Here is a 26,898-nt window from a genome sequence, read left to right as displayed (position 1 = left end):
AAGTCACATAGGACTTTTTTTTTCCAAAGATTGTTTATTATATAATCAGGCGGCAATCCGACTGGTTTACACACAAAGCAATATTTTTTTGTAACCTACTTATTTTGGGCTAGTTTTTTTTTATAGAAAAGTTGGGATAAAACCCATTGAATGACAATGTTGCTAATCCTTTGCACAAATCGGCATCTCAAACTGAAAATTGAAAGTAGAAATTGGATCAATATCAAATTTCTACAGTTTAAATACAACCCCAATAACAAAGTTGAGCGCTGTGTAAAATGTAAAAGAATATAAGAATGCAGCGACTTGGAAATCACTTATATATAGTACTCACTGCAGATCATAGATCAGAAGGGAAAAGATGGACATTTTTCCATTTAATTTGAAGAAAAAAAAACTTAGAAATTTATGACCACAAGTTCTAGCGATGAGCGAGTGTGCTCGTTGCTCGGGTTTTTCCGACCATGCTCGGGTAGTCTGAGTATTTGGAAGTGCTCAGAGATTTACCGTATTTTCCGGCATATAAGACGACCTTTTAACCCCTGAAAAAATTCTTACAAGTCGGGGGTTGTCTTATACGCCGGGTGTCGTCTTATACACTGAGTGCATATGGTGGGGGATTGGTCCCGATGAAGAAGGGAGGGTGTAAGTGGTGTCATCCCCCTTTTACCTCATTGGTGGCAGCGGTGCAGCGGCTCCTCCTCCTTCAGCAGTGTGGCGGCGGCTCCTCTTTGTGCAGCACGGGGGCGCTGTGCTGGGGGGTGGCTGCGGCGGCTCTTTGTCCAGCTTCGGGGCTCCTCCGGCATCTCCCCAAAGCCCGGAGTCCCAGGCAGCTCCATTGCTGCGATGCAGTGGCCTCCGGGAAAATGGCCACTGGAGCCTGCGCAGCTCAGATTCAGATCTCGGAACCCCGACGCTGGACAAAGAGCCGCCGCAGCCGCCCCCTAGCACAGAGCCCCCACGCTGCACAAAGAGGAGCTGCCACCGACCCCCACCACAGAGCCGCCACACTGCTGAAGGAGCCGCTGACCCCCAGGAGAGACCCGCAGATAGCACCGCTGCCACCAGTGAGGTAAAAGGGGGCTGATAACTCCACTTACACCCTCCCTTCGTCATCAGGACCACTCCCCCGCCATATGCAGATTGCTCCACACCCGGCATATAAGATGACACACGACATATAAGAAGACCCCCGACTTTTAAGAAGATTTTCTATTTTAACTGGAAAAGTTGGGGGGTCGTCTTGTACGCCCAGTCATCTTATACTCAGGAAAATACGGTAGTTTGTGTCACCGCAGCAGTGCCGCACCTATAATGAGGCCATTGGGCTTATGGCTCAGGCGGCAGACCCCAGGGTGCGGCATTCTGCGCTCTGCTACCCACAGCACCTACAATTTAGCCTCTGTACGCTGGTGCTGCGGTAGCGTGGAGAGACTTGTAATTGAAGAGATCACAGGAGGGAAGGAGTCAGGGCCCCCTGATCATGTGACTCCTGACTGATCCCCTCTTGTGACCTCATCACAGGTCCTGTGCGTACAACCCTCAGTGTATGGTTGTGGCTAAATCCCACCATGAAATCCACAGCTTCCTAGTTGTCTCTGCTCTATGGAGGAAGAGGCGACACCCCTTCTGGTCACATGGGCATGACGTCAGCAGAGGTCCTTTAGCTGACTTGGATTTAGCCTCTACCCTTAGTGAATGCAGAACTCTGCTGTGCTGGTTGTCATGGTGCTGGATGAAATAAGTTTGTGTGGGGTCAGGGGAGGTTTACAGGGTGGATGTAGCAGAGCCGCGTGTGTGCAAGGTGTAAGAAGCAGAGCCGTGTGTGTACGGCGCGGAGCCATGTGTTTGCGAGGTGTACGGAGCGGAGCCGCACGTGTACGAGGTGTACAGAGCGGAGCAGCGCGTGTACGAGGTGTACGGAGCGGAGCCGTATGGAGCGGAGCTGTACGGAGCAGAGCCATGTGTGTACAGAGCGGAGTCGCGTGTGTACGAGGTGTACAGAGCGGAGTCGCGTGTGTACGGAGCAGAGCCATGTGTGTACAGAGCGGAGTTGCGTGTGTATGAGGTGTACGGGGTGTACGGAGCGGAGCCGCGTGTGTACGAGATGTATGGAGCAAAGCCGCATGTGTACAAGGTTTACGGAGTGGAGCCGTGTGTGTACAAGGTGTACAGAGCGTGGCCACGTGTGTAAAAGGTGTACGGAGCAGAGCGGCATGTTTATGAGGTTTACAGAGTTGAGCCATGTGTGTACTGAGTGCAGCCGTGTATGTGAGGTGTACAGAGCGGAGCCGCATGTGTACGAGGTGTACGGAGTGGAGCCACATGTGTACGGAGCGGAGCAATGTGTTTACGGGGTGTACGGAGCGGAGCCGCTTGAGTACGGGGTGTACGGAGCGGAGCCGCGTGTGTGCGGGGTGTACAGAGTGGAGCCGCATGTGTACGGGTTGTATGGAGTGGAGCTGTGTGTGTATGGAGCGTACAAAACGGAGCCCTGTGTGTATGAAGTGTACGGAGCTGAGCCGTGTGTGTACGGTGTGGAGCCGCGTGTGTATGGAGCGGAACCACGTGTGTACGAGGTGTATGGAGCAAAGCCGCATGTGTGCAAAGTTTGCGGAGTGGATCCATGTGTGTACAAGGTGTACAGATCGTGGCCACGTGTGTAAAAGGTATACGGAGCAGAGCCGCATGTGTACGAGGTTTATGGAGTGTAGCCATGTGTGTGTGAGGTGTACAGAGTGGAGCCGTGTGTGCACGAGGCATAAAAAGCAGAACCATGTGTGTATGAGGTGTGCGCGCCATACATGTAAGGTGTATGGTGGGGAGCAGTCATACCTTTCAGGGGGACAGTCCCGATTTTTGAGAGAGAGACTGCCCAGGCCGGGAGCTTACTTTTCCCGCGGACACAGGAGTACACGGTGGAGCCCTGAGGAACACTTTAAAATTTGCACGTGACGTTCCACCGGAAATGACGCGCTAGAAGCTGACCTGAAATGAGGTAATTTCGGGAGGAGATTGTGACGGAACCATGGAGGCACTTCAGGGAATGCTTCAGATCCATCACCGTGTCCTCCTCCGACAGCGTGGACAGCGGGATCGCCTTGGACTCGAGGATGCTGGCCATGTGAACGGATCATGATATGCCCTGCATTGGGAGGCTCAGGTGGGCACTACAATGGGAACCGGGCTGCTATAGTATCTTTATAGAATCTTTCTTTCTCCCTCTGTTCTTTCTTTCTCTAATCTTTCTTTTACTCTTTCTCGCTCTGTTCTTTCTTTACTCTTTCTCTCTCTCTTCTTTCTTTCTCTGTTCTTTCTTTCGCTCTGTTCTTTCTTTCTCTCTCTAATTTCTTTTTCTGTTTTTTCTTTCTCTCTGTTCTTTCTCTCTCTGTTCTTTCTTTCCCCTCTTTCTTTCTTTCTTCCTGTTTCTTTCTTTTCTCTTTCTCTCTGTTCTTTCTCTCTCTTTGTCCTTTCTTTCCCATATTTCTTTCTTTCCCCTCTTTCTTTCTTTCTTTCTCTCTGTTCTTTCTGTTTTTTATTTCTTTTCCTTCTTTCTGTCTCCCTCTCTGTTCTTTCTTTCTCCTATTTCTTTTTTCTGTCCACTCTTTCTCTCTCTCTGTTCTTTTTCTTTCTTCTTTCCCCTTTTTCTTTCTCCCTCTCTGTTCTTTCTTCCCCTCTTTCTTTCTCTTTCTCTCTGTTCTTTCTTTCGCTCTGTTCTTTCTTTCTCTTTCTTTCTCTCTCTAATCTTTCTTTCTCTATATAATCTTTCCTTCTCTCTCTCAGTTCTTTCTCGCTCTTTTCTCTTTCTTTCCCCTCCTTTCTTTCTATTTTCTTTCTTTTTTCTCTCTTTGTTCTTTCTTTCCTTCTCTCTCTGTTTTCTTTCCTCTCTTTCTTTCTCTCTCTGTTCTTTCTTTCCCCTCTTTCTTTCTCCCTCTCTGTTCTTTCCCTTCTTTGTTTTTTTCTCTCTGTTCTTTTTTTCTGTCCCTTCCTTCTCTCTGTTCTTTCTTTCTTTCCATTTTCTTTCTTTCTCTCTCTGTTGTTTTTCTTTCCTTTCTTTCTTTCTTTCTTTCTTTCTCTCTGTTCTTTCTTTCTCTCTCTGTTCTTTCTTTCCCCTCTTTCTCTTTCTTTCTCTCTGTTCTTTCTTTCCCCCTTTCTTTCTCTTTCTCTCTCTGTTCTTTCTTTCCCTCTTTCCCTTCTTTCTCTCTCCTTCTCTGTTCTTTCTTTCCCCTCTCTTTTTTTCTCTCTGTTCTTTTTTTCTGCCCCCTCTTTCTTTCTCTCACTTTTCTTTCTTTCTCTCTCCGTTCTATTTCATTCCCTCTCTTTCTCTCTTCTTTCTTTCTCTCTCTGTTCTTTCTCTCTCTGTTCTTTCTTTCTCTCTGTTTTCTTTTTTCTCTCTCTCTGTTTTCTTTCTTTTCCTCAGTACCAATCAGTGTGCCCACAGTACCAGTAGAATAAGAGGGGTAGGAAACTAGATGGCACTGGTCACATTGAGCCTCTTATACTTTTTACTAGTGTATAGTCATATGACCTGAGCACCTCCATAAAGTGGGCCATCCCCAAACAACAGGGTACAAAAAAATCACTATTACTATCCGTCCAAGTGGACAATTATATACGTAAAGTTAATGATGTCCCTGTGCCAAGCAGTGCGGAGGATCAGAATACACTGAGGCCAGAGCAGTGGGGTATGGGGAGAAGAATTATTTGGGGCCCATTATGCTGAATGAAGTAACTTATGGGGCCCATTATGCTGTATGAAGTAATATATGGGTCCCAATAAACTGTATGGAGCATTATTTGGGGCCCATAATACTATATGCAGTAGTATATGGGGCCCATAATACTGTATGGAGCATTATGTGGGGCTAGGGGATGACTTTCTGTTTGTTGTGGATCTGACCGCTGGGACCCCCATGATCCTGGGAAACGTAGCTTTGAAGAGCACCATGTAAATGGAGCTGTGGGTCAATCATACGCACTGTGGTGCCATTCACGTGGCTCTTCAAATAACTCCTTTAAGAGAGTGATGAGGGGATGACAAAGTATAGCAAAAATTCACTGATTGGGGCTGATAAGTGTTATAGTTTGTGGGCTGGTGGGATTTGTGTGGCAGGGCTGCATTTTTGTCCCAGTTCGGCCCTGCTGTTCTTGTATGTGCGTGTGATGGCGCTGACATCCTTGTGTTTGGACACCTTTTTTTTTTCTATTTATCTAAATCAAAATGTCCACTATTGTACTCAGTTTTACAATATATAAAAATTTACTTTGTGTGCGGGGGTAGGGGGCGTCATTTTGGTGTTCACCTCAGGCAGCAGAGAGGCTAGGTTCACCCCTGCACCGCAGCTGTATGATTTATGGCTACTTGACAGCCTGAATACATGTGGGGGTTGCCTGTTTGTTAGGGAATTCCCACATGTATTCAGGCTGTCAAGTAGCCGCAAATCATGCAGCTATGGCGACAGAAACTAAATCTCTGAGCACATCCAAATACTCGAAGATAACTTTCAATTTCTGATCTGTGTTCTATGTTCTGTTGTGAATAAAATATGGCTGTAAGAGATTTCCATATCATTATATTCTCGTTTGTGTTCCAGCTTTTTTGGACTTGGGGTTGTATATGACCTTTTTTTCCAGCGTGTGGACATACTACAAATATCTCTACCTATGTATTGTTTTATGGTAAATGTTTTATAAAGTTGAACTGTTTCTTTTGAAGATTTGTATTTATCCTTTCTAGATGGAAATTCAAGCATCACCGAGACTGATGGTTGGTTTGCTAAGTGAGTGGACAATTATTCTAATTTTTAATTGAGATATTTATAAGAAATTAATTTGTATAATTTATATTTGGAAGCTTAAAGTATGAGCTTAAGGCCTCTGTCACAGGTTTACCATGACAGAGAGAAGCCGGAAGACCACAGAGTCTGATTTCTCCTACTCCTGCACTGATTAGAAGCACTTCGTCTTTATATTAAATGGTTCAGATTTCTTTTAGCAGTGCAGGGTTTAATCTGCTCAGTTGAGAGCTCTTGGAAGTTTTCTTGCATTAAGGTTCTCAGCTGTGCACTGTGCCACTCCCATTTCCTATATAAACTGGGTCCTGGCTAACACTCGTTGTCAGATAGCTTATGCTGCATGGCTGGAGGTTGTTGGTAGTTGTTATTGGAGAACGCGTTTGGTGGCTTTAACTGTGACTGTTGCTAGGTTTTGAGTGTGTGGTAATTACCTTTCTTCTCCTATTTTGGTTTAATCCCATCCTCCACTCCCCAGTGCATTCCTGTTGTATGTGTGAGTATATTTGTTTGTTTGATATTTTTTGTTACCTCTATTTGTATTACCTTATTAGTCTGGTTGGTGTATTACGGTACACTCCTACTCTGCTCTTCCCTGGGTGGGGGGAAGGGTACAGACTGCAAGTGGATTCAAGAGGTAAGGTAAGGTACATGGCCCCAGTGGCTTCACCATCAGAAGAAATCCAGGGAACAGGGTGAGCTAGGGTGCCCCTAGCATGAGGGACAAGGAAGGAGCCCCTGACAACAGAGTCGTGACATTAGCTCTGAACATGAGTACTAGCCCGAGCCCAGATTATATAGGAGATGGGAGTGGCTAACAGTGCACAGCTGAGAGCCTTAATGCAGGAAAGCATCCATTTTTTATCTATCAGCAGTTATTAAAATTTACAAGACCAAACACAGTTTCCTATGCTAAAGAACTGCAATGTATATGTAAAAATTAGATGCTATATGGTTGATTCTCATTGTATCAATTTTTTTTTTTTTTTTTGCACACCCATAGACCTGAATGGGGAGTCTCATACAAAATCACGGAAACACTGTAATTTATTTTCATGCTGACATTTGGTCTCTGTAAAACAAAACAAACTTTTAACATTTTAGGAGTGAAAATAGGAATTTGAGAAGAATACAGTAGTAAATATGATGATAAAGGCTTTTGATTTCCACAATAAGTTATTAGGTACACTCCTTTTATCTTATTTGCCATAGCACATATTGGTTGAAAATACTCACCTTTTGATATTGTACCAGTAAACCCTGTGTCAACTGACCAGTTCCAATTTTTAGGTTGGGCTATCAAATTTGGAATTTTCTGAGTTGAAACTACAGTATTGTACAATGTACAATGGGACTTTACAGAATCCTCTTTGCAAGCTGTGGAAAAATTCTAGATGGTTTTCCATGTCAATTTGTTTTTCAGACTAATCTTCGGTTGTTGGAACTATCTATTTTGCATGTGCCACACTGCTCCTTTTGAGAAAAGGGCAGAATTCAAGTAATTCCTAGCAGTTACTCCATTGTTCCAGTCACTTTTTCTTCAGAGCAATTAACCTGCTTGCTTAGGAGAGACGATTCTTTAAAAAATGAGGTCTTCTAAAGGGGTTGTCCACTAATCTGATATTGATGGTCATTAATATCAAATTGGTAGGGTAAAGGTTCCGTTACATTTAGTGATGCACCAGCGATCCCGACAACTATACGACCCGGTCAGGATCGCTGGTGCATCGCTAAATGGTTGCTAGTGAGCTACCAAACAGGCAGATCTCACCAGCGATGCTCGGCGGTCGTTACTTACCTGTCACACGCAGCGATGATGACGACTTCCGCCTGCGTCCATGCATCGCTCGTCGGCGCCAGCGAGAAGAAAACGGCCCAGGACGTTGTCGCGCGATCAGCAATATCCGGGGGGGGGGGCTGGTCGGAGGCAAGTGTCACATGTGATCGGTGACGCTTTAGCGATATCGCTATGTGTAAAAGGCCCTTTAGTCACCATCACCACCTCTGATCAGCTGTTATCAGCTCTTGTGGTGGCTGGATATAAACAGTGTACAGTGCAGAACAGCACAGCTTGATACCCTGATTAGTTGGCTGTTCCCAAAAACTGCAACTCAGTTTCTGTTCAATGAAATGGTGTACGGAGCCGTGAAAGCTAGACCTGATAACAGCTGATGTGCGTGGGTGTCGGTGACAGGTCCGCACCAATCTGATATTAACTATCTCAAAATAGGTTATCAACATAAAAGTAGTGGACAAAATAGTTAAAGGGAATATGTCAGATGTCAGCAGGTTTTTACTATGTAATCTGACAGTAGCATAAGGTAGGGACAGAGACCCTAATTCCAGTGATGTATCACTTAGTTTATTAGGTGCAGCAGTTATGATAGAATCACAGTTTTCTCTGCTGCAGATCTAGGAGATGTTTAGCAAGGTATAACCACGCTAACATCACAGCCTTCTGTGCACATTGTATAGTGACAGAAAGCTGCTAATCAGTTCATGGGGATGTGTTTGGGCAAGTAGGCATGATGCCAGTTTATTTGTAATGATAATCTCCTGCTGATAAAACACTGAATGTGTTGAATCAGAAAAACACAGCCTAGTAAGTGACACATTCCTGAAATCAAGGTCTATGCTCCTACTTTATGGTGCTTTCAATTGCATAGAAAAAACCTGCTGACATATTACCGTTAAAGGGAATCTGTCACCCTTTTTTTGGCCTTTCAGCTGCCAGCATAGACATCGAGGGCTTATCTACAGCATTCTGTAATGCTGTAGATAAGCCTCCGATGTAACCTGAAAGAGAAGAAAAACACGTTATAGTATACTCACCGAAGTGGGTGGTCCGGTCCGATGGGTGTCGCCATCCCGTCCGGCGCCTCCCTTCTTCATGCGATGACGTCCTCTTCTCCCGTCCTGTAATGGCTCCGGCGCAAGCGCACTGCTCTGCCCTATTGAGGGCAGAGCAGAGTCCTGCAGTGCGCAGGCGTCGGGAGAGGTCTGGCGCCTGCGCACTGCAGAATTCTGCTCTACCCTCAACAGGGCAGAGCAGTGCGCCGGCGCCGGAGCCATTACAGGACGGGAGAAGAGGACGTTATCACATGAAGAAGGGAGGCACCGGACCGGACCGCAACACCCATCGGACCGGACCGCCCACCTCGGTGATTATAATATAACTCGTTTTTCTTCTCTTTCAGGTTACATCGGAGGCTTATCTACAGCATTACAGAATGCTGTAGATAAGCCCCCGATGTCTATGCCGGCAGCTAATAGGGCAAAAAAAGGGTGACAGATTCCCTTTAACAAAAAAGATATCTTAGCGTCTGTTCCCGTTAATGTAATGTAAATAAAGTATCTACTGTTTAAAAAATGCTCATGTTGTATCTCTGTAGGGAATGCATGTCTTCATAACGTCCAACACAAGTGATCTAATGTATCTGCTTACATTTCTAGGTCTCAAGCACTGGATCCGGCTGCAGAGTATAGCATGAAAAACAGACGACGAGGCGTGGCGCTGATCTTTAACCATGACTGGTTCTTTTGGCAGCTCACGCTGCCTGAGAGACGGGGCACTAATACTGACAGAGATAATCTTCACAGAAGGTATACTCAAATAAGATGTATAGGTTTTTTTTCCTTAAGGCCCCATTACACATTACGATGTCCCAGCGATCCCACCAACGATCCTACATGGATGGGATCGCTGGGACATGTTAGGCTGATCGCTGGTGAGCTGTCACATAGACAGGCCCTCCAGCGATCAGGACCAGCGAGCAAGCTGGTTTCCAGTGTAAACAGCGGGTATCTAAGAGCAGCGCGATCAGCGATACCCGGCGGGTGGGGCGGTCGCTGCTGGATGTCACAAACAGCGATATCGCTGGAGTGATTGCTGATGTGTCACAAAATCAGCGATCTCGCCAGCGATATCGTTGTGTGTAACGAGGCCTTTACCCTTCGGCTAATTAGGGTTTCTTGATACCTTGCATCTTTGGTGACGAGGACAATGTGTGCCCTTTTGACGTGTTCAAATAAACTAAAATGCTAAATATTAAATTGATATTAACCTACTTATTTTCTGAAACTAGAAACAGGGCACATTATCAAAATACCACTAAAGACTTTGACACTAAATTGTATGAATGTGCATGTGTGGATAAAATTAATTTTTTTTAAAGAAAATGCATAAAATTGATATTAGCACCTAAAAGTTTGACCCATACCAATTAGACCTTTATCTACTGTACATTATATAAAATAATCAGAAAGGGAAAAAGAAAAATCTGGTTTTAAATTGAAATATTCAAATCTTGCATGTGTAGGCTACATAACAATAACTTAATGTTAATTGAAATGTAGGCTGATATATTTTGAATTTATTAAAAAATTGAAATGTCCCAGAAAATGTTATGGTTGAAAGGTGCAAATTATGAATGTGCATGCCATAAAACAGTGATATCACAGTAAATAAGTAAGGATCCCGTTTCACTTAGCGACGCACCAGCGATCCTGACAACGATACGACCTGGCAAGGATCGCTGGTGCGTCGCTAAATGGTCGCTAGTAAGCGGCCAAACAGGCAGATCTCTTCATTGACGCAGTAACGATCCGTATAATGACCTCGGCAGTCGTTGGGACCTTGTCACACAGCAGCTTTTCAGACGATTCCCGCCTGCTTCCCTGTGCTCTGCGTCGCCAATGAGGTCGCTCGTCGGCGTCAAATACAGCGATGCGCTCTGGCCAGCGGGACGCCGACGATGAAAAAATGGCTCAGGGCATTCGAGCACGATCAGCGATATCCAGCGGGGGGGCCGGTCGCCGCTGCGTGTCACATGCAGCGAGATCGCTGTTGCGTCACAAAATTGGTGACGCTTCAGCGATCTCGCTATATGAGAAGGGGGCTTTATACCCTAGTTAAAGGGTTTGTCTGGCTTTAGGGTAAAAGTCTACAGTGACTCTATGTAATTGTCAATCCTCACAGTGTGGGCATTGCATGCTGTGAGGATTCTGTGGTGAAGACGATGGGCGCGTAACCACAAGGTATGCAATATGCATACTTCCGGCAACATTACGAGTAGACATGTCCGGCCTCGCTCAATATACCTGTATCAAGCAAGACGTGACTGCATGAATGCAAGTCGCATACTTGTGGTCACCTGCTCCAGGCGCTGACACCAGAGTATACTGACAAGTCTGCAGTCACATAAAATGGCTCCAGATTTATAGCCTAAGGCCGGACAACCCCTTTTAATAATTGATACTTCCCTTATATTGACTTTACGTGCAATTATTTTTCAGGACCACAGATGGTTTATAAATTTGCAATTTTTAACATTTTCAAGGAACTTTCAGAAACCTTTTTTAGGGGCAGACTCAGTTTTCAAGTGCCTTTGAGGGGCCTATATATTACCTTCCCCACAAATTACACAATTTTAAAAAGTATACACCTTACAGTATAATCTTCAAAATGGTGTTTAGCAAGTTTAACCCCTTCATGACCCAGCCTATTTTGACCTTAATGACCTGGCCATTTTTTGCAATTCTGACCAGTGTCCCTTTATGAGGTAATAACTCTGGAACGCTTCAAAGCATCCTAGCGATTCTGAGATTGTTTTTTCGTGACATATTGGGCTTCATGTTAGTGGTAAATTTAGGTCGATAATTTTTGCGTTTATTTGTGAAAAAATCAGAAATTTGGCGAAAATTTTGAAAATTTCACAATTTTCAAATTTTGAATTTTTATTCTGTTAAACTAGAGAGTTATGTGACACAAAATAGTTACTAAATAACATTTCCCACATGTCTACTTTACATCAGCACAATTTTGGAAGCAAAATATTTTTTTGTTAGGAAGTTATAAGGGTTAAAAGTTGACCAGCGATTTCTCATTTTTACAACAAAATTTACAAAACCATTTTTTTTATGGACCACCTCACATTTGAAGTCACTTTGAGGGGTCTATATGGCAGAAAATACCCAAAAGTGACACCATTCTAAAAACTGCACCCCTCAAGCTACTCAAAACCACATTCAAGAAGATTATTAACCCTTCAGGTGTTTCACAACAGCTAAGGCAATGTGGAAGGAAAAAATGGACATTTTAATTTTTCCAACACAAATTTCCTTTCAGCATCAATTTTTTCATTTTCACATGGGCAACAGGATAAAATGGATCCTAAAATTTGTTGGGCAATTTCCCCTGAGTACACCGATACCTCATATGTGGTCATAAACCACTGTTTGGGCGTACGGCAGGGCTCAGATGGGAAGGAGCACCATTTGACTTTTTGAATGGAAAATATGCTGGAATATTTAGCGGTTGCCATGTCGCGTTTGGAGAGTCGCTGTGTGCCTAAACACTGGAGCTCCCCCACAAGTGACCCCATTTTGGAAACTAGACCCCCCAAGGAACTTATCTAGATGCATAGTGATCACTTTGAACCCCCAGGTGCTTCTCAAATTGATCTGTAAAAAAAAAAAAAGTACTTTTTTTTCACAAAAATTATCTTTTAGCCTCAGTTTTTTCATTTTCACATGGGCAACAGGATAAAATGGATCCTAAAATTTGTTGGGCAATTTCTCCTGAGCACACCAATACCTCATATGTGGTCATAAACCACTGTTTGGGTGCAGGGCAGGGCCCGGAAGGGAAGGAGCACCATTTGACTTTTTGAATGGAAAATTAGCTCCAATCGTTATCGGACACCATGTCGCGTTTGGAGAGCCCCTGTGTGCCTAAACATTGGAGCTCCCCCACAAGTGACACCATTTTGGTAACTAGACCCCTTAAGGAACTTATCTAGATGTGTAGTGAGCACTTTGAACCCCCAAGTGCCTCACAAAAGTTTATAACATAGAGCAGTGAAAATAAAAAATCATTTTTTTTTCCTCAAAAATGATTTTTTAGCACGCTATTTTTTATTTTCACAAGGGTAACAGGAGAAATTGGACCACAAAAGTTGTTGTCCAGATTGTCCTGAGTACGTTGGTACCCCATATGTGGGGGGGGGCACTGTTTGGGTGCACGGCAGGGCGCAGAAGGGAATGAGCGCCATTTGACTTTTTGAAATGAAAATTGGCTCCAATCGTTAGTGGACACCATGTCGTGTTTGGAGATCCCCTGTGTGCCTAAACTTTGGAGCTCCCCCACAAATGACCCCATTTTGGAAACTAGACCCCTAAGGAACTTATCTAGTTGCATAGTGAGCACTTTGAACCCCCAGGTGATTCACAGAAGTTTATAATGCAGAGCAGTGAAAATAAAAAATCTTTTTTTTTTCCTAAAAAAAAATTTTTTAGTCTGCAATTTTTTATTTTCACAAGGGTACCAGGATAAATTGGACCCCAAAAGTTGTTTTCCAGTTTGGCCTGAGTACGCTGGTACCCCATATGTGGGGGGAGACCACTGTTTGGGCACACGTCGGGGCTCGGAAGGGAAGTAGTGATATTTTGAAATGCTGACTTTGATGGAATAGTCTGCGGGCACCATGTTACATTTGCTGAGCCCCTGTGTGCCTAAACAGTAGAAACCCCCCACAAGGGACCCCATTTTGGAAACAAGACCCCCCAAGGAACTTATCTAGATGTGTGGTGAGCACCTTGAACCCCAAGTGCTTCACAGAAGATTGTAACGCAGAGCCGTGAAAATAAAAAATCATTTTTTCCCTCAAAAAAAATGATTTTTAGCCCGCAATTTTTTTTTTCACAAGGGTAACAGGAGAAATTGGACCCCAAAAGTTGTTGTCCAGTTTGTCCTGAGTATGCTGATACCCCATATGTGTGGGGGAACCATTGTTTGGGCACACGTCAGGGCTCGGAATGGAAGTAGTGACGTTTTGAAATGCAGACTTTGATGGAATAGTCTGCAGTCGTCATTACGTTTGCAGAGCCCCTGATGTGCCTAAACAGTGGAAACCCCCCACAAGTGACCCCATTTTGGAAACTAGACCTTCCAAGGAACTTATGTAGATGTATGGTGAGCACTTTCAACCCCCAAGTGCTTCACAGAAGTTTATAATGCAGAGACATGAAAATGAAAAAAACATTTTTTTTCCACAAAAATAATTTTCTAGCCCCCAATTTTTTATTTTCCCAAGGGTAACAGGAGAAATTAGACCCCAAAAGTTGTTGTGCAATTTTTCCTGAGTACGCTGACACCCCATATGTGGGGTAAACCACTGTTTGGGCACACGTCGGGGCATGGAAGGGAGTGAGCACCATTTGACTTTTTGAACGCAAAATTGGCTGGAATCAAAGGTTGCACCATGTCGCGTTTGGAGACCCCCTGATGTGGCTAAACAGTGGAAACCCCTCAATTCTAACTCCAACCCTAACCCCAACACATCCCTAGCCCTAATCCCAACCCTAACCCTAACCCCAACACACCCCTAAACCCAACACTAACCATAACACTAACCACAAGCCTAACCCTAATTCTAACCCTAACCCTCTTTTCAACCCTATCCCTCTTTCCAACCCTAACCCTCTTTCCAACCCTAACCCTCTTTCTAACCCTAACCCTAATTCCAACCCTAACCCTCTTTCCAACCCTAACCCTCTTTTCAACCCTAACCCTCTTTCCAACCCTAACCCTAACCCTCTTTCCAACCCTAACCCTAACCCTGATGGAAAAATAAAAATAAAAATATTTTCTTTATTTTATTAGTTCTTCCTACCTATGGGGGTGATAATCGGGGGGTTCATTTACTTTTTATTTCATTTTGATCACTCTGAGAGTGATCAAAATCAAATAATGGAATCTGCAGCCGGCAGATTCGGGCGGGCGCACTGCGCATGCGCCCGCCATTTTCTAAGATGGCGGCGCCCATGAACCGGACCCGCCGGACACCGGGAGCGACGGGGGGACTTGGAAGGTGCCGGGGGCGGTGAGAGTGGGTGAGGGGGGATCGGAAGCTGGCGGGGAGCGAAGGGAATGGGAGGGGGGGCAGATGATGACAGCGGCGGCAGATCGCCGCTGTCATTCAGTGGCAGGGGGGGGCGATCGCCGGTGGGGGGGGTCAAATCGGTGTCTCCAGCCATGTCCGATGCTACTGCAGCATCGGCCATGGCTGGATTGTAATATTTCATCAATTTTCATTGATGAAATATTACTATCGCTCTGATTGGCTGTTTCACTTTTAACAGCCAATCAGAGCGATCGTAGCCACGTGGGGGTGAAGCCACGCCCCCTGTGGTGAATTACAAAGCCCCCTGTATCTGCGGGTCAGGTGACCTTTCATTGACCCCGGTCACCCGACCCGCAGGGGGGCTTTGAATTCATGACACAGGGTATGCGTCATAGGTCGGATTGGCACCGACTTTCATGACGCATACGCTGTGTCACAGGTCGGGAAGGGGTTAAAGGGAATCTGTCACCCCTTTTTTGAGATATCATATAATGATATCATTCAATTGTGTGTCACATAAGGATTCTCTTAGTACCTTTGCTTCCCCCTGACCCCGCACCTTTCATGCATAAATACCTTTTTTATATCGGTTCAGATGTATGTAAACTGCAGCTGTCCGGTCCGCTGGGCGGGGCTTATTCAACTGCTCCCCCCCTCCCTGTCTTGCTCTATGCATTTCTTCTTGTGTAGAGCAAGACAGGGAGGGGGGAGCAGGTGAATAAGCCCCGCCCAACGGACCGGACCGTGGCAGTTTACATACATTTGAACCGATATAAAAAAGGTATTTATGCATGAAAGGTGCGGGGTCAGGGGGAAGCAAAAGTACTAAGAGAATCTTTATGTGACACACAATTGAATGATATCATTATATGATATCTCAAAAAAGGGGTGACAGATTCCCTTTAAGGGCTCATTCTCATCTGTGTATAAATTGGGCGAGTGCAATCCGATAAAAAATCGGATTGCACTCTGACTAATGTTATTCACTGAGTTAGTGCTCATCTGCAATTTTTTTTCTCAACAGAAATCTGAATGAGAAAAAAAATTGCAGCATGCTGCAAGTGGCCATGTATATTGGATGAGACTCGCCAATGCAAGTCAATGGGTGCGTGAAAAGTAAATGGACAAGTGCTGTCCGATTTTCATGGATACATTTCCATTCTGTAGTACAGAACACTGTAAATAGCAGATGCTGAGTAAGGCGATATTTTTATTTGCTATCGCCTTACTCAGCATCTGCTATGCATTCCCTACATCCTTATAGAACCCCCTGACTCCCTTTGTATACTCACAAAAATGTTTTTTAATGTCTCCCTTGCTGTATGGTAATCTTCTCAGTCCGAACCGATGGGCGTGGTTTCAGGCCTCTACATCACTGTTGCTCGCTGTCCTACTTCATGGATAACACCTATTGCGCCGGGCGACATCTCGCGTCTGCTCAAAAATATTGTGTTTCGCGCCTGCGCAGTATGCTTTGCCCAACTGTGGGCAAACCCGAAAAACAGAAGTGTCATGCGCCAACACACATACTTCCAGCTCATGTACTGGAACTACGTTTGCCAGCGCACGTGCACTTCTGTTTTTCAGCTTTGCCCGCAGTTGGGAAAAGCATACTGCGCAGGCGCGAAATACAATATTTCTGAGCAGGCACGAGATGTCGCCCGGCACAATAGGCGTTATCCATGAAATAGGACGGCGAGCAACAGCAGATGGGAGTGGTGTACAGGCCCGAAACCACGCCCATCGGATTGGACTGAGAAGATTACCATACAGCGAGGGAGACATTAAAAAAGGTTTTCGTGAGTCTACAAGGGGAGTCAGGGGGTCCTATAAGGATGTAGGGAATGCATAGCAGACTCTGAATAAGGTGATATTTTTAGCTGCTATGTCACAAAACTGGAGACCGGTTTCCTTTAACTTTTTGTCAGAATGATTAACAAGGTACACATAGTTTTATTTATATTTTTGTACATTAAAATTACTTTGTGAAAAAAAAAAAGTTTTATGTCACCATATTCTGGCAGACATAATCTTTCTATTCTTCCATTGATAGAACTGTATGAGGGATTATCTTTTTAGGACAATTTATAGATTTTAATTGTAGTCACTTATTAATTCAACTTTTGTGAGACAACAAAAACAACTAAAAACAGTGATATTGACCTTTTTCATGTTGATTACTGGGTGGGATAGATAGCATGCTCATTTTATAGTTTGGGACTTTATGGATGCATGACCTCACATACAGGTGCTTCTCACAAAATTAGAATATCATCAAAAAGTTATTTCAGTTCAGTTCTTAAATACAAAAAGTGAAACTCATATATAGAGTCATTACAGAGTTATCTATTTCAAGTGTTTATTTCTGTTAATGTTGCTGATTATGGCTTACAGCCAATGAAAACCCAAAAGTCATTATCTCAGTAAATTAGAATACTTTATAACACCAGCTTGAAAAATGATTTTAAAATCCGAAATATTGGCCTACTGAAATATATATTCAGTAAATGCACGCAATACATGGTCGGGGTTCCTTTGGCATTATTTGCTCCATCAATGCGGCGTGGCATGGAGGTGATCAGCCTGTGGCACTGCTGAGGTGAAGCCCAGGTTGCTTTGAATAAAGTCTTCAGCTCATCTGCATTACTGGATCTGGTGTCTCATCATCTTCCTCTTGACAATACCCCATAGATTCTCTATGGGGTTAAGGTCAGGCAAGTATGCTCGCCAATCAAGCACAGTGATACTGTTGTTTTTAAACCAGGTATTGGTACTTTTGGCAGTGTGGACAGGTCCTTCTGGAGAATGAAATTTCAATCTCCAAAAAGCAGGAAGTATGAAGTGCTCTAAATTTCCTGGTAAATGGCTGCGCTGACTTTGGTCTTGATAAAACTCAGTGGACCTACACCAGCAGATGACATGGTTTGGGGAGCCAAACCATCCCTGATGGTGGAAACTTCACACTAGACCTCAACAGCTTGGATTGTGTGCCTCTCCACTCTTCCTCCAGACTCTGGGAACTTAATTTCCAAATGAAATGCAAAATTTACTTTAATCTGAAAACAACACCTTGGACCACTGAGCAATAGTCCAGTTCTTTTTCTCCTTGGCTCAGGTAAAACGTTTCTGGCTTTGTCTATTGGTCATGAGTGGCTTGACACAAGGAATGCGACACTTGGAGCCCATGTCCTGGATACGTCTGTTTGTGGTAGCTCTTGAAGCAATGACTCCAGCAGCAGTCCACTCCTTTTGAATCTCCCCCAAATTTTTGAATGACCTTTTCTTAACAATCCTTTCAAGGTTGTGGTTATCCTGGTTGCTTGTGCACCTTTTTCTACCACACTTTTTTCCTTCCACTCAACTTTTCCATTAACGTGCTTGTATACAGCACTCTGTGAACAGCCAGCTTCTTTAGCAATGACCTTTTGTGGCTTACCCTCCTTGTGTAGTGTGTCAATGACTGCCTTCTGGACATCTGTCAAGTCAGCAGTCTTCCCCATTATTGTGGACCCTACTGAAACAGACTAAGGGACCCTTTCAAACGCTTCGGAAGGCTTTGCAGGTGTTTTTTGTTAATTATTCTAATTTACTGAGATAATGACTTTTGGGTTTTCATTGGCTGTAAGCCATAATCATCAACATTAACAGAAATAAACACTTGAAATAGATCAGTCTGTTTGTAATGACTCTATATAATATATGAGTTTCACTTTTTGTATTGAAGAACTGAAAGAAATTAACTTTTTGATGATATTCTAATCTTGTGAGAAGCACTTGTAGATATTGATAAGTATTGTTTGTGTTTCTTCAGGCTAACTGACCTCGGGTTTGAAGTGGAAAGCTATGATAACCTCAAAGCTGTGGAAATTCTAGAGAAAGTCCATGATGGTAAATTCTAAATTTGGAAAACAAAAGCTCAAGTAGTAAAAAAAAAAAAAATTCTGTAGGCAGGTATCCAATATCTTATGTGTGTCTGATTTATCGTTGCAACATTGAACCCCCCAATATTATACACCGGGCCACAGATCTACAAAAGAAGTGACCGTGTGGTGATGTGTTGGAGTTAGGCTACTTTCACACTTGCGGTTTTTTTGCGCTGCGTGCGCAGTGCAAACGCACATAAAAAACGCATCATGCGTTTTTATGCGTTGTTTTGTGTTTTTGTGCATGGGTTTTTTTAAAAAATGCATGCGTTTTTTGCACTCTCATAGACTATAATTTGTTTTTGGGTGGATTTTGTGCGCATTGCGTGCGCATGCGTTTTTTTGAGACAGGTCGGACGCACAAAAAATGCAACAGGATGCATTTTGTGCGCCCGGGCGCACACTACAAAAAAACGCATGCGCATACAAACGCATGTCTATGCGCACCCATGTTAAGTATAGGAAAAAAAACGCATGCTTTTTTTGCACAAAAACACAGCGCAAAAAAAACGCAAATGCGAAACCAGCCTAAGTGACTAAAGGTCTGGGAAGTGCCTAAAAACTCTGATGGGTTTCACCATTAATCTATGGAATTTAACTGATCACATCCACTCATTTTATGTTCAAGTTTCACATAAGTCACTAGGGGTACCATCACTAAATCCCTTGTGGTAAGGGGCAGTTCTGCCGCTTGCCGATACGACTCGCTTCATAATGCACATATAGTTGTAGTTTACCAGTTTCATGCTTACACCATCTCCGAAACATGCATTCTGTATAGTTTTTGTCTGATTCTGCTAGTCTCTTATATGCTTTTGTTTTCCATATGACCCTTCAGTTTCAATGAGTGATCACGGTGATGCTGACTGCTTCCTCTGCGTGTTTCTGAGCCATGGAGAAGATAATCACGTCTATGCTTTTGATGCTAAAATTGAAATTCAAAGACTGACTTCTTTATTCAAAGGGGACAAATGCCAGAGCTTAGTGGGCAAGCCTAAGATTTTCATAATCCAGGTACACATTTTAATGGTTAATGTGTGTATTATTTTCTCTTAACATAACTATACATAGGTTTATGGACCCTTTATTGTAGATTGTAAGAATTTAAGAAGTCACCAATGACCTAAATGTATACAGGTTATGAGATTCTGTGTTGATTACTATTATGATGAAATCTCATTAAAAATATTGTAAAAAAAAAAAAAAAAAAAAAAGTGACAATGTTAGAAAATAGAAGCTGGCTATCCAGGAAAGAGAGAAAAGGGGTGTAGTCACATTTAGTGTACATGATGTGTACTGTCCATCAGGATTTGTAGGCGGAGTCACCACAGTCAGTGCTTTTGTGGCGCTCTTGCCTCGTTCCTTCACTTTCTGTGTAATCTGGTGTCCTGTATTGATGTCTATTCCCATGTGACTGCTGCCACTGACAGGTGATTAACAGTACCAGAATTTACGGTAAAGGAATATCCATGTCCACCAATGATTGAGTGGAATGAAAATCTCTCATGCTAGTCAGGCCGGTTAACTGTATGTAAAATGTGTACATTAACACTTTATAATGCACTTTGCAGCTGATTAAAGGGAACCTGTCCGGCGTTTCCAAACTATAGGCAGCATGAATCGCAGCCTGACTGCATGATTTCAGCCAGGTTTATTATTTTCTGAAATTTTCTGCGTTTGAAGATATGGTTGGGGACCATAACCAGAGACAAGACTAGTCTGGCTCTTCTCTCAGCCGTCATTTCCCAGTGCCGCTGTAGGTGAATGACAGGTCTCTCCTCGTGCTCACATGGGAGAAGAACTGTAAATCACATGCAGCAGCACTGGCATGAGTGGGCCAGGGGCAGAGCCGGACTAGTCTCGTCTCCGGCTATAGTCCCCCTTGCTGGATCTACGAAGTGGGAGCATTTAAAAAAAAAAAAATCCTGTCTGAAATTTTGCAGCCAGTCTCCATCATGCTGACAGTAGTTGCAGCAGCTTGGATCGCCTGACAGCTTCCCTTTAAAAACCTGTAGTGTCTATCTCTCACCAGTTTCCCTCCAGTGGTTGCAGCATGTGAGTAGGATCTGGGTGGAATAAGATCAGAACAATATTTTTACTAAACAAAAAGGACACCTTAGCCATTTTAATAATTTAGGAAATGATTAATTATGCTGCTTTAAATGGTGTTCTGCCAAAACGTACATAATGGCCTATCACTGATTGATCAATAGGGCTCAGACTATCTAAACCAGCTATGGTCATTAAAATTACTGTTCTGCGGGGCTAGTGACCTGGATTTCTCCTTCACTTATCCACCCCCCACAGGTCAGATGTTAAGACTTAATATGAAAAAGATTCTAGTTTTGGTTTTTCTCCTTATTATCCATCACATGTAATGTGCAATTTTAAAAAAAGAAAATGAACATGTCACTTATTATTTCTTCTCATCTCTTTTGGCAGGCTTGTCGAGGTGCTCAACATGATGAGCCAGTCATAGCCACTGACTATACTGACAGCAGCGTGGATATCCCTGAGACAAATAGCACTGAAGTAGATGCAGCCGCTGTATATACTCTGCCTGCTGGGGCTGATTTCATCATGTGCTATTCTGTTGCAGAAGGTATCAGATGCTATATTACATTTAAAGAACATTTGGTAACGTTACAAAGATCTGCATTTCTTAGGCTAGGCTTAGTATACAGTTAACTCAGATAAAATGTGCATGTGCTTCCTAATAAATTTGTCACATCTTTTTCCTATCCGTGTCAGAGATGGGAATAACCCTTTAACCGCTTCACGACATATGACGTATATGACTTCATGATATATGACATCATATGTCGTGTTCCTGACTTTCATGCGGGCTCCGGTGCTGAGTCCGCACACCTCCTTCCTAAAACATGTTTGTCCGGACTATGACAGCACCTGTAAGACATCAAACATATTCTTAAAACAGTTAGTAAAATATTTTTATGTTAGATATACACGGAATTTAACATTTTCTTCAACCCGGTTTTGCACATCAGATCATCCATTTCATACATGGGTCCATCCCACCACTGTGGGGACCCCGACACAGCGTGTCCAAGTTCTCTTTTTTTTCTTTTAAACACAGGTCTGCATAGCCCTGGTCCCTTTGCTCTTGGAAACCGGACAAAACGTGTCCGTTCAAAACACAACAGGCCTATTGGCCACTTATGTCTGCTTCGACAGTTCAAGTGTTTCAGTCCTTGCAGTCCTGACCCGTCAAGATCCTGGGGGCGTCCTGTTGAGGTGGTTCCCCCTCCTTCCTTTTTGTGAACCACCGACCCTTTAAAAGTGAAGTGTGCTTTAAAAGTGGGGTTAGAATGCTTTTGCCAGCCTCTGTGCCATCATTCACCATTTTAGGTTTTACTGAAATCTTCCCCGTGTGTTTTACGTTTTCACGATGCATGATTTCATCCTGGCGACTACGCCAACTTGTAAGGAGGGTCATAGGGTGGTGGTAGTCATGGGCGAGGGGCTGCTGTATACCCACACCCTGGACCATTACAAATACACTGTGTCCCGATTCCCATGTGCTATGCGTGTGATGCAGTACACTCACGTGCTGGTCGCAGACTTCTGCCTTCTCCTGTTCTTTGGGTTCAGGAACCACTGCACACACATTAAGGGACATCCAGTTAGTTTTATAATAAAGAATTGTCCATTTTCATCATAATGAGACACACAATATTGGGCACAAACTTTTCAGTTTTTAAAGTCCATAACACAACACGTTCTGATGTCCACTGCTCGTTCGCCGTGAGCTATCCCTTCCATTTCCTAGCCTCTGGGATACTCTGCCCGTTTCTGCAGCTTCCATGAGTTCTGTCCCAGTTTGTGGCTGGCATTCTGCTGCTGAACAGCCCATTCTCTGAGTGCCCTAGGACCGCCAACTGCTATTATCTCTCCATCCCATCTGTCACTGCCAGAAATCAGGAAGTGTTTTTCTTCCTCACTAACTCACCCTGCTCCTCCCAACCTGGAGCTATTCCCTGAACAATTAACTGTATCATAACTGGCACCACACACTACCCAATTCTAATGTGCCTACAACTGCACTGTTTGAAATCCTAGCTCATATGTAATGCTAATCCTACATCTTATGTCCTATACTTTCCCTATATATGACACATCAGACATTATGCATTTATCAGAACACGTTATAACATTGCATTAACTGTGCACCTTGGTGCCTATAAAGTTCTATGCAATATAATACAATCTTTTGTAAGCACCGGTTACAACCATTTTACTCACAAGGGGGAGACATATGACCATTTTGGTCACCCTCTTACAGCAGTAAAATGCAACAAGAGGTGATCAAAACATTATATTTGCCCCAAAATGGTATCAATAAAAAATGCAGCTCAGGGTACAAAAATAAGTCATCACCCAGCCCCGGATCCCCAAAAAATGAAAACGCTACGGTGCTCAGAAGGTCGGCACAAACGCGAAAACTTTTTGTCATACAAATGTATGCATTTTTTTTTTCACCATTAAAATAAAAAATAAAATACCGTTAGGTCCATATATATTTGAACAGAGACAACATTTTTCTAATTTTGTTTCTAGACATTACCACAATGAATTTTAAACCAAACAATTCAGATGCAGTTGAAGTTCAGACTTTCAGCTTTCATTTGAGGGTAGCCACATTAAAATTGGATGAAGGGTTTAGGAGTTTCAGCTCCTTAACATGTGCCACCCTGTTTTTAAAGGGACCAAAAGTAATTGGACAGAGTAAATAATTGTAAATAAAATGTTCATTTCTAGTACTCAGTTGAACACCCTTTGTTGGCAATGACTGCCTGAAGTCTTGAACTCATGGACATCACCAGACGCTGTGTTTCCTCCTTTTTGATGCTCTGCCAAGCCTTCACTGCGGTGGTTTTCAGTTGCTGTTTGTTTGTGGGCCTTTCTGTCTGAAGTTTAGTCTTTAACAAGTGAAATGCATGCTCAATTGGGTTGAGATCAGGTGACTGACTTGGCCATTCAAGAACATTCCACTTCTTTGCTTTAATAAACTCCTGGGTTGCTTTGGCTTTATGTTTTGGGTCCTTGTCCATCTGTAGTAGGAAACGACGACCAATCAGTTTGGCTGCATTTGGCTGGATCTGAGCACACAGTATGGCTCTGAATACCTCAGAATTCCTTCGGCTGCTTCTGTCCTGTGTCACATCATCAATAAACACTAGTGACCCAGTGCCACTGGCAGCCATGCATGCCCAAGCCATCACACTGCCTCCGCCGTGTTTTACAGATGATGTGGTGTGCTTTGGATCATGAGCTGTACCACGCTTTCGCCATACTTTTCTCTTTCCATCATTCTGGTAGAGGTTGATCTTGGTTTCATCTGTCCAAAGAATGTTCTTCCAGAACTGTGCTGGCTTTTTTAGATGTTTTTTAGCAAAGTCCAGTCTAGCCGTTTGAGTCTTGATGCCTATGAGTGGCTTGCACCGTGCAGTGAACCCTCTGTATTTATTTTCATGCAGTCTTCTCTTTATGGTAGATTTGGATATTGATACGCCTACCTCCTGGAGAATGTTGTTCACTTGGTTGGCTGTTGTGAAGGGGTTTCTCTTCACCATGGAGATTATTCTGCGATCATCCACCACTGTTGTCTTCCGTGGGTGCCCAGGTCTTTTTGCATTGATGAGTTCACCAGTGCTTTCTTTCTTTCTCAGGATGTACCAAACTGTAGATTTTGCCACTCCTAATGTTGTAGCAATTTCTCGGATGGGTTTGTTCTGTTTTTGCAGCTTAAGGATGGCTTGTTTCACCTGCATGGAGAGCTCCTTTGACTGCTGTTTCCTTCACAGCAAAACCTTCCAAATGCAAGCACCACACCTCAAATCAACTCCAGGCCTTTTATCTGCTTAATTGAGAATGACATAACGAAGGGATTGCCCACACCTGTCCATGAAATAGCCTTGGAGTCAATTGTCCAATTACTTTTGGTCCCTTTAAAAACAGGGTGGCACATGTTAAGGAGCTGAAACTCCTAAACCCTTCATCCAATTTTAATGTGGATACCCTCAAATGAAAGCTGAAAGTCTGAACTTCAACTGCATCTGAATTGTTTTGTTTAAAATTCATTGTGGTAATGTCTAGAACCAAAATTAGAAAAATGTTGTCTCTGTTCAAATATATATGGACCTAACTGTATACATTTGGTATCTGCGTACTTGTACTGACCTGGGCAATCATAATAACATGTCAGTTTTACCATATAATGAACATGGTAAATTTAAAAAAAAACAAACAAAAAACAATTGTGAATTGCAATTTTTTTTGCAATTTCACTGCACTGGGAATGGCTCTTAGCAGAAGGGAAAAAACAAAAATGGAAATGGCCATGGCGTGAGGGGGTTAAAAACTGTGGTTTATAGCACTTTTTTTTTTTTTTATTAGATAATTGTTGTAAAAAAAACCACTGCATTACATTTTCCATTTTGCAGTACATTAGGTTTTAGTATAATTTATTTTAATTTACAGTTAAATGTATTTTGATTTATTGTGCTTCCCTCTATTTTTTTTCCCTTTAAGGCTACTATTCTCATCGGGAAACTCTAAACGGGTCCTGGTATATCCAGGATCTGTGTGAGGCACTTAATAAGTATGGAAAAGAGCTGGAGTTTACAGAACTACTGACGCTGGTGAACAGAAAAGTGTCTCTGCGCTCGGTTGAGAACTGTCTTGATAGGAATGCGATTGGGAAAAAACAAGTCCCCTGTTTTGCATCCATGCTGACCAAGAAGCTCTACTTAAGGCCGAAGTAAAAAATGTGCAACTTTTTTTTCTTACGGAACTAGAATATGGTCAAACAGTAACTCAGTTCAGATTAAACACCTATATAGAGACCAGCAAACATTTCATTTACTGTTAGAAGTTTCCATATGTTTACCAGTTGTGCTGCAATCTGTTATTGTAGCTGATGGTTAAGGGAATTTTTTTACATTTTTTTACTACAAATTCTCAGGAAAAAGTAGGGAACGATCAGGTCAATAGATTTAGATTTGAATGCATTTTTTTTAAAATAAAATATGATAAATCATTTTTATATTGCAGCATTTGTGAATCTATAGCAATAAAATGGAAATTGTCACAATTTATGTCTGTTTTGTGCAAATATATCCATTGAAACCTGTCATTACTAATGACACTGTGGAAGTGATTCATCAAATTGAAGGTCAGATTCACAACCTTTCCTTGGTACACATCACATTACGAAGATCTTCTGTAAGACGTCATTGACACATCAGTGATTTTTCTTGATCCAATTTTTTTTTAGAAGTGTTTGGTCAATGTTTCAGTCTTTACGATCAGTGTTTCAACAGATATTTTTCTTGTCCGGAAAATAAAATTGCAATGCTTCTCCTGACCACGTTCACACATTCAGTATAAGTCTGGTCCATGATTATGATGCCCTCAAATGGTCTGAAGAACACATTCCTTAGTTGATGTAGAAAGACAAATCCATGTGACACATTCATTCCAGCACTGAGTGTGTCAAAGGTTATGTTACGAGTGTGTCAGATGCAACAGACTGTCACTCTGCATCTGGCTGCAGAAGGTCTCTGCGTTTGGCATTACAGATGCATCCTTAATTCTTTTGACTCTTGAACCCAGCAGTAACCTCCCTCCGGCCCTAGTTGACAGACCTGGACCTGGGTGTTTATAAATCCCCAGTCTTTTGCAGAGTGTCGCTGGTGATATTCACATTTTTCCCTTGTGAAGGTTTGGAATTATAGCAGTTGGCTTACTTCCTCTCTGGAGCTGTTTGAGGATGTTTGGTGATATCTCTCTGATTCTGCTCAAGCCAAGTTCATTCCCCTTGTCTGTCTATTTTTTGTCTTTAGTTTACAGTGGGGATTGACCAGTGCCCATCCTCCTCTGCCCCCCTATCCAGGGCCTAGCTCTAGGGAGATACAGGGTTTAGGTTTTCTGCTTGGCGATTGGTGAGGAACCAATTTAGGGATGGTAGGGCAGGTAGGGTGTTATCAAATGTGCCTAGGGGTCTCCACTCATCTTTTATCTAATTTCTGGGCTTCCATCCCCTCATCCTTTCGTATGCACTTAGTCTTCCCACACTGTGCGTGAAAGGTTGTCATAAGTTTATACTACCAGACTCTTTTGTCTCTCTGAGACTTGATGTTACCTTTTAATATAAGTAATTTTATGTCCATGAGGCTGTGATGAGGGATACAAAAATGTTTGGCCATAGGCAGATCTATTCTTTTTTCTTTTATCGTGTGGCAATAAGAATTCTTCCTT

At 43.1% G+C, this 26,898-nt stretch overlaps 1 protein-coding gene across 4 annotated transcripts in view; it reads left to right on the top strand.

Annotated features, from left to right (window-relative positions):
• CASP6 (caspase 6) overlaps window positions 1–25,732 on the top strand; it is a 56,155-nt gene extending 30,423 nt beyond the window's left edge. For 3 of the 4 annotated variants that reach the window (XM_073571954.1, XM_073571953.1, XM_073571956.1), the window contains 6 exons: window positions 5,738–5,780; window positions 9,246–9,395; window positions 18,507–18,583; window positions 19,457–19,632; window positions 21,061–21,220; window positions 25,171–25,732. In XM_073571954.1, the coding sequence (XP_073428055.1) occupies window positions 5,738–5,780; window positions 9,246–9,395; window positions 18,507–18,583; window positions 19,457–19,632; window positions 21,061–21,220; window positions 25,171–25,403 (839 nt within the window). In that variant the 3' untranslated portion in view covers window positions 25,404–25,732. Of the gene's footprint in view, window positions 1–1,228; window positions 3,164–5,737; window positions 5,781–9,245; window positions 9,396–18,506; window positions 18,584–19,456; window positions 19,633–21,060; window positions 21,221–25,170 lie in introns of those variants that run through there. The other variant, XM_073571955.1, reaches the window with a different exon arrangement.
• Window positions 25,733–26,898: the final 1,166 nt, after the last annotated feature.

Source organism: Dendrobates tinctorius, unplaced genomic scaffold (genome assembly GCF_039654945.1).
Source record: "Dendrobates tinctorius isolate UK_male_01 unplaced genomic scaffold, ASM3965494v1 ptg000030l, whole genome shotgun sequence".
Lineage (NCBI taxonomy): Eukaryota > Metazoa > Chordata > Amphibia > Anura > Dendrobatidae > Dendrobates > Dendrobates tinctorius.
This window is presented reverse-complemented; position numbering and strand designations above follow the sequence as displayed.